The sequence below is a fragment of the Cydia pomonella genome, chromosome 28, assembly GCF_033807575.1.
Source record: "Cydia pomonella isolate Wapato2018A chromosome 28, ilCydPomo1, whole genome shotgun sequence".
NCBI classification, from domain to species: domain Eukaryota; kingdom Metazoa; phylum Arthropoda; class Insecta; order Lepidoptera; family Tortricidae; genus Cydia; species Cydia pomonella.
The window spans coordinates 8225220-8239334 of record NC_084730.1 but is presented as its reverse complement, the minus strand read 5'-3'; the positions used below and the strand labels follow the sequence as shown (position 1 = coordinate 8239334).

Genomic DNA, 14115 nt, shown 5'->3' with positions numbered 1-14115 from the left:
ACTGCCATCTGACCTTCCAACCCAGAGGGTAAACTAGGCCTTGTTGGGATTAGTCCGGTTTCCTCACGATGTTTTCCTTCACCGAAAAGCGACTGGTAAATATCAAATGATATTTCGTATATGTTCCGAAAAACTCATTCGCACGAGCCGGGCTTTGAACCCGCGACCTCCGGATTGCAAGTCGCACGCTCTTACCGCTAGGCCACCAGCGCTACTACGCAACTACGCCCATCCATATCATGATATCTAAAGTGCTCTCGTACTAAATTGCAATCCCATTGGGGGATGAATTTCTATTGTTCAGATCTTTTCGCCTTCGCCCTACGCGACAACATTTCCATCCTCACCACTTAGATGGTTGGCAGTCCTCAACTGTGCGTTTCTCCAGGAACTTTCTGCCTCGCACAGCTAAACTGTGGAATAAACTGTCGCCTGCGGTATTTCCGGACCGATACGACCTTCAAGAAAAGAGCGTACTCCCATCAAAAGGCCGGCAACGCACTTGCAACCCCTCTGGTGTTGCAGGTGTCCATGGGCGGCGGTACTCGCTAACCATCAGGTGATCCGTCTGCTCGTTTGCCTCCTCTACCATAAAAGAAAGATAATATTATACTGTCCTCTGCTAAAATTAATAATTATAAGTTTATAAACTATAAGTGTAGAGTTGGACCATGCTAAGTTTTCATGGCAAGTGCTACGTGAATATCCTTATAGGGATATATTATTATTCTAAGGACGTCCGCTAGCTGACGCGGGTAACCGCACACGGGTGCCGTTGTTAATAAAATCCGGACACACGCGTCCGCACCAGTTAGCGTTGCCTACTATTTTTCGTAAACCTCCGTGCAACCGCATCAGCTAGCGGATGACCTAACTCCCAAGTTTGTACAAAATTTAGCGTGGTCAGAGTCTGCTAAGTTTCATTAAAATCAGTTCAGCCGTTGTGTAAAAGAGGAACAAACATGCAAACTCACAAACTGTCTCATTTGTAATGACATTATGGAAAATATTTTTGCATTTGATGCATATTAACCATGCCTACGTTTGACTTTTTTAATGTATAATGTACTTAAAGGTACACTGTATTGAATTGATATAAAAAAATATGTAAACTCGACCTGTAACCTAATGTTATTAATAAATTTTCATTTTCATTTTTTTTTTTTCATTTTTTTAGATTTTTGTAAAACTAAAGAGCGAAAAACAGATTTCATACAAATTTTTGCTCCCAACAAAATTAAACGTATGGGCTTACCTGTGTTTGATGTAAAACAAATTGTGTCAAAATATTTTCAATAATGTGAATATCCAGAGAGGCAAATGAGGACTACTTTTATATGAAAAGTCCTCCACTTTCGTCGGAATCAGTACCCCTAGTGTAAATTTATTCGATAGCGAAACGTGCGTACGCGTTTGCGTCTAGTCTCATTTTGTATGGGATTTTGAGTTTCCAAAACGTCCCGCTTGGCGCGCTGTTTCTAAATCCCATACAAAATGAGACTTAACGCAAACGCGTGAGTCACGTCACGCTATCGAATAAATTTACACTAGGGGTTCAGATCTCGGGCAAGGCTAAAAATTTTAAACTTTAAAAACACGTTTTTTTTTTTTTCAGTGACAGTAAATGCCCACACAAAAGAGTCATTAAAATACACTTTCAAGCTTACGAAGGCTAACCAAACTATTGTATGTTCTGCGGTAGATATGGGTAAACGAAAGGGCACCAAAAACCCGAAAATCGAAATAAATCTACATTACATACCACGTGAGTACTTCTGTATTTTAATAATTCAATTCAATTTCAATTCAATTTATTTATTTGCAACCAAGTACAAAACACATACAACTTAATGCTAGGTGTACAGTACGTGGACCCTGATAGGGCGCAGCAAAACCTTATGGACTACATGAAACTAATTTTAATCTTATGGTATATAATGGCTATTAAAATATAATTAAAATTCGAACTATTCCATAATTTAATAAACATTCCATAAAAGTATTTCATAAAAAAATAATTGATTGACAAAGAAAATACAAATAAAAATAAAATAAAAATGCTATTATAGTCATAGTTACACAGCATTGGAAAAAAAAAATCATAGCATCAATAAAATTAAATAAATAACAAAATTAATGAAAAATAACAAAAAAAATATTAATAATAATTAAAAAAAAAAATCAGAATAATAAACTTTGGAATGAGAGGCGGACATATTTGAAAACAAGATCATTAAAATCAAAAAGTAATGGGTAAATTTAGGTATTCATTTACACTATAAAAGGACTTTTCTATTAAATATGATTTTAATCTTTTAATAAACTTATTAGTGTTGTGCTCATTTTTTATATCAGTAGGTAATTTGTTAAAGATCTGTATTGACATTGAATAATTTCCCTAATAATAATAATAAGCCCCCAGGGCAGCTTGTGGCGAGCTGAATGGGAAGTGACATCCCTTGGGTCCCATGCCCCCGAGAGTCGGTCAGGCCCCTCTCTCCGGCTTGCCTTGATTGGCCGGCTGGAGTGAACACTGAGCAGGGGCCGCAGGACTCTCACCTCTGGCTTGCCTTTACCGGCCGTCCAGAGTGGGGTGTCAGAGCTATATGCTCGCAGGGTGGAAGTGAAATATGCATAAGACGCGAGTTGGCACAGTGGCTGCTGACAGCCACTTGCACGAAACGCGTTGCTGTACTGTACTCGCAGTCTATTGAACGATCGTTTCGTGAAATGGTACCACAGCTGGCTAGTGTAGAACGCCTGACAGTACGCCTTGAACAAAGTTATTCTGGCTTGGTCGGAACAGTGAGCAAACCGACGTGCCAGCATGTTGCTTCTCATCGCTATCGCCCGCCGCTGTCTTTCGAGATCGTCATCGTCCTTTAATCTCTCTGTCAAAACATGCCCTAGATACTTAAAACTACTTAAAACTAATTCTGTCCCGTTTATAAAGTATATAAAGATTGTATATATATAAATGTTTGAATTAGCCATATTTCACGTAAATATTGGCGATTTACTTAATAGGGTGTTACTACGTGATCTTCCTGAAAAGAGAAAAATTTATCCACTTCTAAAAATTTTCCATTCTCCATTTTTAGGGTTCCGTAGCCAAATGGCATAAAACGGAACCCTTATAGTTTCGCCATGTCCGTCTCTCTGTCTGTCTGTCTGTCTGTCCGAGGCTTTGCTCCGTGGTCGTTAGTGCTAGAAAGCTGCAATTTGGCATGGATATATAAATCAATAAAGCCGACAAAGTCGTACAATAAAATCTATAAATTTAATTTTTTTAGGGTACCTCCCCTACACGTAAAGTGGGGGTGAAATTTTTTTTCGCTTCAACCCTAGAGTGTGGGGTGTCGTTAGATAGGTCTTTCAAAACTAATAGGGGTTTTCAAGAAACATTTTTTGATAAAGTGAATATATTCGGAGATAATCGCTCCGAAAGAAAAAAAAATGTGTCCCCCCCTCTAATTTTTGAACCATAGGTCCAAAAAATATGAAAAAAATTGTGGAAGTAGAGCTTAAGAAAGACATTAAATGAAAACTATAGCGGACATGATCAGTTTAGCTGTTTTTGAGTAATCGCAAAAAGTTTTCCCTTCATAGTAAAAAGACTTATTTTAATTAGGTAATGATTATGCAAATTTGCCTATTTGTTTAACTCAGGTGAAAGGTACCGTTTCATCCCTTGGTTAACAATTTACTATACTTTAAGCTCCAGTTTAGCTTATTGTGACGGAAGAGTAACTACGGAACCCTACACTGAGCGTGGCCCGACATGCTCTTGGCCGGTTATTTTAGTATGTTATTAACACAATGAAAAACTAGGTTTAAAGATATAGCATTTATAATGTACGAAGTCATACACTCTACCTGTCAAATTGGAAACACGAATTTGTATAAGGTTTTACACATACACTGTACAAATCGTACTATAAGTATATATTATTCATATAAGAATTCAAGTCTTGGAGACCCATTACATCTCTAAGGTTAATTTAAACATCGTTTTTTTTAAATTATATTTTATCTCTGACACTAGGGACTTATTCATCTCTAAAGATTTTTAGTACCTATATGTTGGTTGTACTTTTATCATAGTTTTTTTTGTGTAATTCGACATTTAGAGACTGTATACATCTCTAATAAATTATCTGTTATTTCATTGATTCTATATTTGTAATTGTATTTTGTTGTTTGTAAAAAAATTACATGTGAAAGTGCCCCTGTGGCCTATTTGCTGAATAAATGTTTGATATTTAATAATTTAATTATTTTTTTGCGTGCAGATATGTAAAACTGTTAAAATGTGACTGGATACTTTTTAACGCTAACTGTAAAAATATTTGTACTTATAACTATTTGTAAAACTATTAGCCCCTTGTATAAGTCCGTTGTTTTTACCTTTCACCGAACAATTGTCCGTGTTAAACGACGATGTTTCGTTGTCTTTGGTTAAAGAGAATTTGAAATAGAGGTAGATTGTCAAAGAAAACTTTGTAGCCACAGTAAATTTACTGCCATCTTACGACACATGATTAAAACTTTTAGAACGCCATTTGACTTTGATCCTTATTTTTTCACTATATATATTTAACAAAGTTAACACGTATTAGTGAAAGAATAAGGGTCAAAGTGAAATGACGTTCTAAGTTACGACGTTCTAATTTCGAGCGATGGCGCCACAACCTTAGGCCAATGCCCGGTAAGATGGGGCGGGGCCACTTTTTGATATTTAACAAAGTTAACACGTATTAGTGAAAGAATAAGGGTCAAAGTGAAATGACGTTCTAAAAGTTTTAATAATGTGTCGAAAGATGGCAGTAAATTTACTGTGGCTACAAAGTTTTCTTTGACAATCCACTTGGTGTAGCTGTCAGTAACCACATGACATAACAAACTGGCAGTTGTGTAACATAATCCGTTAAATATCCGGTGAAAATATCGAAGCAAGCATCCATGTATATTTTTTGACAGCGCCATCTGTGTTTCCTGTTATCCGAAAACCAAAAGTGACTCCAGGGAAGTATTTCCCTGAGAATTATACACAAATATACTATTACAATGTTACCGATGAAGAAGACGCTAAATTCGAATGTGCTTTGAGTGAATCAGAAGGATACAAATCGAATATCAAAATGATTTTATATTCTGAAAAGGAATCGAATGGCTATGAACAAGGTACATAATTAAATTTTTGTATTACTTTTTGACTAAATAGACCCAAGTAAATATACAGTTGTGTGCAATATAATAGCAGTAGACTCTGCGACGAAGATCGTCTTATAGAAAAGTTTATTTTTTTCTGGATGACTTGGTTTAGATGTAAAGCTTTGACTGGAAATAATAGAAAAGATTCTAAATTACAATAGGGTTGTTTCCATCTACAAATCTTAAGGCGGAATTGTATCCCAATAAATACTTTTGGATTATAAGAACATGTTAAACTACTTTTAGAGGACCTGTAATGACCATATTTTTGTAAATATTGAATTTAAAATATCTTTTGGCACACGTCACGTGACCAAACTCGAAACGTCATTGAAGATTCTGATGACGTCACAACTCTCGGATTGACACTGTTGACAGTTAGGCGATAAACAACAAATGACAAATGTCAGTTGACAGTTCGTATCTTCTACGTGTGTATGAAGTTATGTGTCAAACCGTAAACTGTGACGTCACACAATTCTCAAAGAGCGTTTTGGGCGCGAAAGCATCTGTCAAAATATATTTTATTAATTTAACATATTTAAAGCCGTTTTTAGTATAAAAGTTGAATTTTAGGGCAACTTTTAGTTAATATAGAACGTAATACAAGCGTTTCAAAAAATTGGAAACAACCCTATTATAGTACACAATTGTATTTTTTTCGTAGGGTTTTACGTTTTTATAGGAATTTCCGCAACTTAGTAAAAGCAGCCGATTTTCATGATATTTTTTTTTACTTCCAATATCATTTAAGTAAAGGTTACAGTTAATTTTGAAACAATATCAAGTAATGCAGAATAATTATATAAAAAGATACAATATTATTGATCTAAAGTTATAGTTTTCCCTTAATTTACATTTTCTTATGTACTGCTATTATATTGCACACAACTGTACAGTAATTTAAAAACAAAACTAACCTTTTTCTCAAGCAAAAGATACCACATTGGCGCTTATCATAAGGACGAAATTCGCTCTTATCTTTATACGAATAGCCTGTCAGAGCGTCCTAATGGCAAACGATTAGGTGGTACCTTTTGCGTGAGAACGTCACAATTAATACTACTATTTTACGTAGTGTGCGAAGTGCGAATAGGTAATTCGCAACTCGTGTCGATTTAAAACACTCCCTTCGGTCGTGTTTTAATTTATCGCCACTCGTTTCGAATTTCCTATTTTTCGCACTTGTATCGTAATAGGGACCGTCCGCGTTGGAGGGTCTGCCATCTTGTGGTCTGAATCGTAACCATAAACAGGCACATTTACACGTCAAGTGTTTTCTTGTGCATAGTAGGTTCTGCCATCTTGTGGGCTACATCGGAACAATAAACATCACATTTACGCTTCGCGCCAAAAATCTGACAGCTCCTGTGCTGCCTCCTAATAATAAATTATCTTTAGGCCGGCGCCCCACTGCAGCGCACGCTATGTACACGACCCACGTTCCTATACAAAATTTCGTGGGCTTGCCCACGGTTTGTATTAAAACGTGGGCCGTGGATGTAGCGTGCGCAGCAGTGGGGCGCCGGCCTTAAGGTGTCCAACTTTTGAGCTTAATAAACTTATCTATAAATCTCTGTGATTTTGAAGTAATTATTCGATTAGCAGATTTGACATTATATATTAGCTAATATTTCTTAATGTTTTCAGCGAATCTCGTCAGTAAATCTTTCAAGCTCAAAGGGATTAATAAAATAAATTGTATAGCTTGGGACATGAAAACTCAACAACACTTTTATAATATAGTAAATCTCAACCATAATCCTGCATCAATTGGTATGTATTTCTGTGTGTATACATTTACTTATACACCGTGTTTTTATTGAATTCCGTTAACTCCGGGGTATGGTTAAGTACGTTTAAGGAAACTAAATGGCACAGTTAATTTACAAAAAAAATTTTTTTTTTTTTTCATAATAAGTAATTAAATGTTGCATATAGCGTTGTTGTAACACGGGTGTTACATTTAATTCGACCTAACAATTAAAAACTGTAACATATCAATATCATGTTGAACATCAATCGTCCGAGACAGTACTGTTTACGTTTAGTAGCAAATGTATACACTCGTAATAAACACTAATCAATATGTGAACAGGCCCTAAGGCAAAAGTATACGCTGGCAGGGGCCTTATAAGATAAAAATAAAGTATTGATTATCTAATTACAATTTTAATTTCAATGTATCCGAATGTAAAATTAATGTGCTATAATGTAAATATATAATAGGTTCTAAGCTATCTAGATAATAAGTTAGCTATAAGACTAAATATTTGTACACCTATATGGTAGATCACAGAGTACTATATCATTTCACTGTCATCTGTTTTATAACCTGTTTCACAAATAAAATATTACTTACTTACTCCGAAATTATGACATAAGGAAGTCATAATACAAAAAGTGGCGACATCTTACCGGGCATCGACTAAAGGTTGTGGCGCCATCGCTCAAAACGATGCCGCCATACCTTTGGCCTTTGATCTATTAGATGGCGCCACTTTTTGATATTTAACAAATGTAATGCATATCAGTGAAATAATAAGGATCAAAGTCAAATGGCGTTCTAAAAGTATTACCTAATCATGTGTCGAAAGATGGCAGTAAATTTACTGTGGCTACAAAGTTTTCTTTGATTATCAACCTCAATTTCAAATTCTCTTTACAAATATTAAATAAAATAACAATTATAAATAGGTACTTCCTTAAATTAGCGACCTTTCAAATATTTCATCAATACTATAACATGCTATATATAAGCGCTGGTGGCCTAGCGGTAAGAGCGTGCGACTTGCAATCCGGAGGTCGCAGGTTCGAATCCCGGCTCGTACCAATGAGTTTTTCGGAACTTATGTACGAAATATCATTTGATATTTACCAGTCGCTTTTCGGTGAAGGAAAACATCGTGAGGAAACCGGACTAATCCTAACAAGGCCTAGTTTACCCTCTGGGTTGGATGGTCAGATGGCAGTCGCTTTCGTAAAAACTAGTGCCTACGCCAAATCTTGGGATTAGTTGTCAAGCGGACCCCAGGCTCCTATGAGCCGTGGCAAAATGCCGGGACAACGCGAGGAAGAAGAAGAAGACTATAACATGTGTTTCAAAATGACGAAGTCTGTGGCGGATATCATCATTGGTTTGTTTGGGACGAAGCAAGTTGCTGATTTGCATCTGTGGCCACATGACGAAGCCTGCGTTGCGGATAATTTACATACTGTTGGATTCTTTTTAGAGTTGTAGTAATAAAAAATATAATTAATTTTGTTAATCACTTTATCTTGCCACAAAAACTTCAAAGTGGGGTAATTAATTAAACCTCAACTTGGTTGGTTCAAGAAGACCAGCCCGACTTAGGAAATAAACTTGTATTTACTATAAGTACACCGTGAGCTGGTAAAACCCGACAGATTTTAAAGCTATATTCTTAACCTCGTTTTGATACTAAAATGTCATACAAAGTTTTCTAAAATCCGTCGTGTTTAATGACGTAAAGACAATTCTTTTGAAAATTTGTTTCTGTAATAACTTAGTGAAAACGCCTTTTTGGTTGCGACGTTGCCACTATGTCACTTGGTTTAGATAAATCAAACTGACAAACAATACAATACAATACAATACGACACAATACAATACAATGCAATACAATATAATACAATACAAATACTCTTTAATGTCAATCCTCAATAAAAAAAAACAATACAGAGAGAAAACAACATCAGAAGTAGAGGTAAATACCAGGCGGTCTTATCGCTAAAATGCGATCTCTTCCAGACAACCACTCTACCAGACATTAAAGTAAAACTCGTATATTTTATCTGTAAATAAAAAAAAACTTATTTGTTGTAATATAATGTTTTAAGATGTTAAAATATATAACGTGTAGTGTACAGAAAATGCCATAAAAAAATGTTTTTTTGCTAGTTTAACCGTAACTTATACCGTGACCTTAGCCATTGGACAAACCCTGAAATCCCACGTAGGGTTACTTCTCAAGAATGCTCTGACGTTAATATTTTTTATTAGAACAAAAGATAAAAAATATTTTTTTCGAACAAAACTTATTTGCAATAATCGACAACAAAAAGAAACACACTGTGTTAATCTTTGGCAGTGTTCTTGACAATTTGTTCGAAATATTTGATAATGATGACATTTTTCAAAAGTCAGAAGCTTATTAGTGTCACAAATAAAAAAGATAATCGAAAAGGTCGAAGAAGGTTCCATGTTATTCTTTGAAGATATTACCTTAGGAGCTACTAACACATACAGGCTGTTCCAAAGTAAAAAATGGTAATTTGTTAATTTCTTCGAAACCGCTATAAGTAAAAAACTTAAGTAAGTCACCTGTTTTATGTAGGTAGTTGTGACGTGTTCGCATAGACAATACATGTTTAAAAGACACACACAAACAAAACAAATGTCTATTAGAACACGTCACAACTATATACAACAGGTGCCTTACTAAAGTTTTTTTACCTATACACCCGTTGTTATGATACTTTGTAATACCCTAATGCATATGCACATTTCGGCTTTGTCCAATGGCTAGGGACACACTGTATAACATTTTGTTCTCCTTATGACCTCAGAAATGCGTGGTTAAAATAAGTCGGGTTTAATTGGCCCACGGTGTGTGCCACAAGCTTCAGTACATTTGACGATTAATTTTTTCTAATTTTACAGACACACCTGAACTAACTATGACAGGGCAACACGGAGGGAAGTATTTCTCGGCAAACTCAAAACAAATGTACAATTATACATTTTCCGATAGAGAAAAGGTTAAAATCAGCTGTAACATAGGAAAAGCGGACAAGTATCACCTAATTTTTTACTTTGATGGAATAGAAGTTAAGAGAAGTGAAACAGGTATTTATCATAACCTATACTTAAGTGAAACAGGTATTTATCATAACCTATACTTAAGAGGCAGTCAACACCCAATGTCCTTGAAATTGATGTTACTTAAACAGTTTTTTAAGAAAGACTATTTGTTTTAGTCAAGTAAGAAAAATATATGTTCATATTAATTATATTTCAAAGACCGTGGTTGTACTCGATACATGATTGAACGAAATCGGCTCGATAGAAAATAATTGCAAAGATTGGTCTTAAAATCACAATTAAACGGTTCTATGTCTTTATTGTTTTGACTTATGGGTCTGCAATTAAAATCACAATTTCAAAACATTTATATCTAAACCGCTGTTGAGTAAAATATTACACTAATAATCCACTTTTTTTTATTTAAATATTTTTCTTATTATTCCCTTGCCCAGGCCCAGTAACATGCGACAGTGCTATCTCATTTACTCCGATACAAATAGACAGTGTGCGCGCTTTAGGTATTGACAGCCTCTTAAACTAACAGCGACATGATCATTTCTACGAATTTTCAATCAACAATGTAGACGGTGGCATGTACTTACCTACATTAGTAGATTGTGTCACAAGGGCGCAAAATGACATAGTTACGGCGTGGGCAAACATTGAATCCTGAACGAAGCGAAGGATTCTATAATTGAATCCCGAGCCTAGCGAGGGATTCTGAAATAGAATCCTGAACGCAGTGAGGGATTCTAAAATAGAATCCAGAACGTAGTGAGGAAGTGTTAACGCCAAAGGTGAAAATAATTTTCCCGCTCCCGCTGCGCTAAACAAAGTTGCCGCTTTCCGCCTCCGTCGAGCAGAAAAATAGTATGCGCACCACGGGAGGAAACGTAGGACATTCCATTCCGCGTGTGTGCCACCCTCGCCTTCGGCTCGGTTAACAAGTTTACACGCGGCACGCAATTTCCTACTTTTCCTCCCTTGGGACACAAATAACTATTACAGTACATACGGTGCTGCTTTACCGCACTAGTGCTATGATTAGCACATTACGTAACTATGTAACACAAAATCTCATATCAGCAATTAAAAACAGCCCTGCGTGCAAAATGTGTTTATGGTATGGCACCCAAATTGTATAATAAATTACCCAATTCAATAAGAGAATCTGAAATGCCTGTATTTAGGAAAAAAAAATTGACCATATTCCGCATAGTTATTAAATTTAGTATAATGTAGTATACATTCGATTAATTTTATTTATGAACATAAAATTTGTATGCCCGTTAGCTGGCTGAATACACTGTTCTTTAAAATGTATTTGATAACATCCACTTGACTGTATAGGGAGCGTGCATGAACTGTAGGAGGCAGCACAGGAGCCGTCAGATTTTTGGCGCGAGGCGTAAATGTGATGTTTTTTGTTCCGATGTAGCCCACAAGATGGCAGAACCTACTATGCACAAGAAAACACGTGACGTGTACATGTGCATGTTTATGGTTCCGATTCAGGCCACAAGATGGCAGACCCTCCAACGCGCACGGTCCCTATTCTAACAAATAAATGATTTGATTGATTGATTGATGTCTAAAATTTAAAGGATCATGTGTATGTACTGTAAAGCAGTGTACGATACATGTGCGAATAGGTAATTCGCAACTCGTGTCGATTTGCTGCTGACGATAGTACTTATTATTTCTACCGCGTATTTTAAGGTCCTATTTTAAACGGCTATGCGTTGTATATCAGCATATTTTACATATTATTAATACAGGATGGTTTTTTTTAACTCCGTTAACTTTGGGGTAAGTACGGTCAACCAATTTGATTCCTAGGCCACTATAGAACCATGTCATAATGACTTCTACGACAGTGCTTATTGAGTGATGCGTGTCATGTATAGAGTAGTTAAAGCGACAAGGTTCTATAGTGGCCTAGGATTCAAATTGATAGACTGTACATTTAAGGAAACTGAATGGCATAATTTTTTTTTACATTTATATTTCATTAACAGTAATTAAATGCTGTATGTAGTGTTGTTGTAACATTGGCATGCTTTTTAACTTAACACAATAACTGAAAACTTTGACATCAATGTCATTTCGAACATCGATCATCCAAGATAAATAGTATCTACTTGCATTCAGTCAAATGCGTAAATTCATACTAAACACTAATCAATATATAAAGCCCTAAGGCAAGTGTACACGTTCATAGGGCGCTTATAGATATTTTTTTTTATTATCTTTAAAACGGAATTAGAATATTTACCGGTGTTTTTGAGTAATTAACTTAATTTAAGATCAGGAATGCGCCCTCAAAATTAAAGAGTTAAAAAAAACACAGTGTATATATGCTTTCCGATTTTCAGAAGTGACGTTCATCGAAAACATGTTTTATCTTGAGAAGGACAGTAAAAATATAAGTTGCGTGGCATTGGACGCGGCAAGTCAACGCCCTCTTGTATCTACATTGGTACAACTACAGTACAGCCCGCCTGAACATTATGGTGAGTGTCAGACGTCAGACGCTAGTAAGCTTACCCTAGTTTTTAGGGTTCCGTAGCCAAATGGCAAAAAACGGAACCCTTATAGATGCGTCATGTCCGTCTGTCTGTCCGATTATGTCACAGCCACTTTTTTCGTAACTATAAGAGCTATACTGTTCAAACTTGGTAAGCAGATGTATTCTATGAACCGCATTAAGATTTTTACACAAAAATAGAAAAAATAAAAACAATAAATTTTGGGGGTTCCCCATACTTAGAACTGAAACTCAAAAAATCTTTTTTCATCAAACCCATACGTGTGGGGTATCTATGGATAGGTCTTTAAAAATGATATTGAGGTTTCTAATATTAAAACTGAATGTTTTGCGCGAGAAACACTCCCAAAGTGGTAAAATGTGTGTCCCCCCCCCCCCCCCCCGTAACTTCTAAAATAACAGAATGAAAAATCTAAAAAAAATATATGATATACATTGCCATGCAAACTTCCACCGAAAATTGGTTTGAACGAGATCTAGTAAGTAGTTATTTTTAATACGTCATAAAATTTAAAAAAAATTTTTTTTTCATAAAACCCATACGTGTGCGGTATCTATAGATAGGTCTTCAAAAATGATATTTAGGTTCCTAATATAATCTTTTTCTAAACTGAATAGTTTGCGCGAGAGACACTTCCAAAGTGAAAAAATGTGTGTCCCCTCCCCCCCCCCCTGTAACTTCTAAAATAACAGAATGAAAAATCTAAAAAAAATATATGATATACATTATCATGCAAACTTCCACCGAAAATTGGTTTGAACGAGATCTAGTAAGTAGTTTTTTTAATACGTCATAAATGGTACGGAACCCTTCATGGGCGAGTCCGACTCGCACTTGGCCGCTTTTTTTTATATACTACGTCGGTGGCAAACAAGCATACGGCCCGCCTAAAGGTAAGCAGTCTCCGTAGCATATGTACGCCTGCAACTCCAAAGGAGTTACATGCGCGTTGCCGACCCTAACACTCCGCACCCTCGTTGAGCTCTAGCAACCTTACTCACCGGCAGGAACACAACACTATGAGTAGGGTCTAGTGTTATTTGGCTGCGGTTTTCTGTAAGGTGGTACTGCCCCAGTTGGGCTCTGCTCTAGATCTGGAATGACATCCGCTGTGCTGTGCCCTACCACACAAAGCGAGATGACATTCACAGTGCCCGTACTCTCTTTTGTAGTTTAAGGACGTACCCGGGTCCTGGGTCCTGTGTAGTTTTAGACATCCGACACCACACCACATAATAAATAATAGTACTGCCGTACAGAAATGGCACTTCCTACAAAACCGAAGTTTGCCAGCGTTTCACAGACGAATTATGCTGTCCCTTTCTTATGTATGGCACTGTCCCTTACGGCCATTTAGGGTTCAAAATTCAAGTCATTATCTTATCTGTGGTAGTGCACGTAAAGGGACGTCAAATTGTGCCAACCCTAATAATTGCTCGGAGCAATGTTGAGCCGAACAGAGCCGAGAAAAGCCGAAAGGAGGAGTGTGTTCCCTTCCCACTGACCACGCCAAGGTGCGAGACG

General features: G+C 36.4%; 1 protein-coding gene across 3 annotated transcripts in view; it reads left to right on the top strand.

Annotated features, from left to right (window-relative positions):
* LOC133533116 (uncharacterized) overlaps positions 1-14115 on the top strand; it is a 39700-nt gene that overhangs the window by 16049 nt on the left and 9536 nt on the right. The window contains exons 6-10 of one of the 3 annotated variants that reach the window (XM_061872073.1): positions 1616-1765; positions 4981-5184; positions 6865-6990; positions 9899-10084; positions 12418-12555. In XM_061872073.1, coding sequence (XP_061728057.1) covers positions 1616-1765; positions 4981-5184; positions 6865-6990; positions 9899-10084; positions 12418-12555 — 804 coding nt within the window. The remainder of the gene's footprint in view (positions 1-1615; positions 1766-4980; positions 5185-6864; positions 6991-9898; positions 10085-12417; positions 12556-14115) is intronic. The other 2 variants (XM_061872074.1, XM_061872075.1) reach the window with 2 other exon arrangements.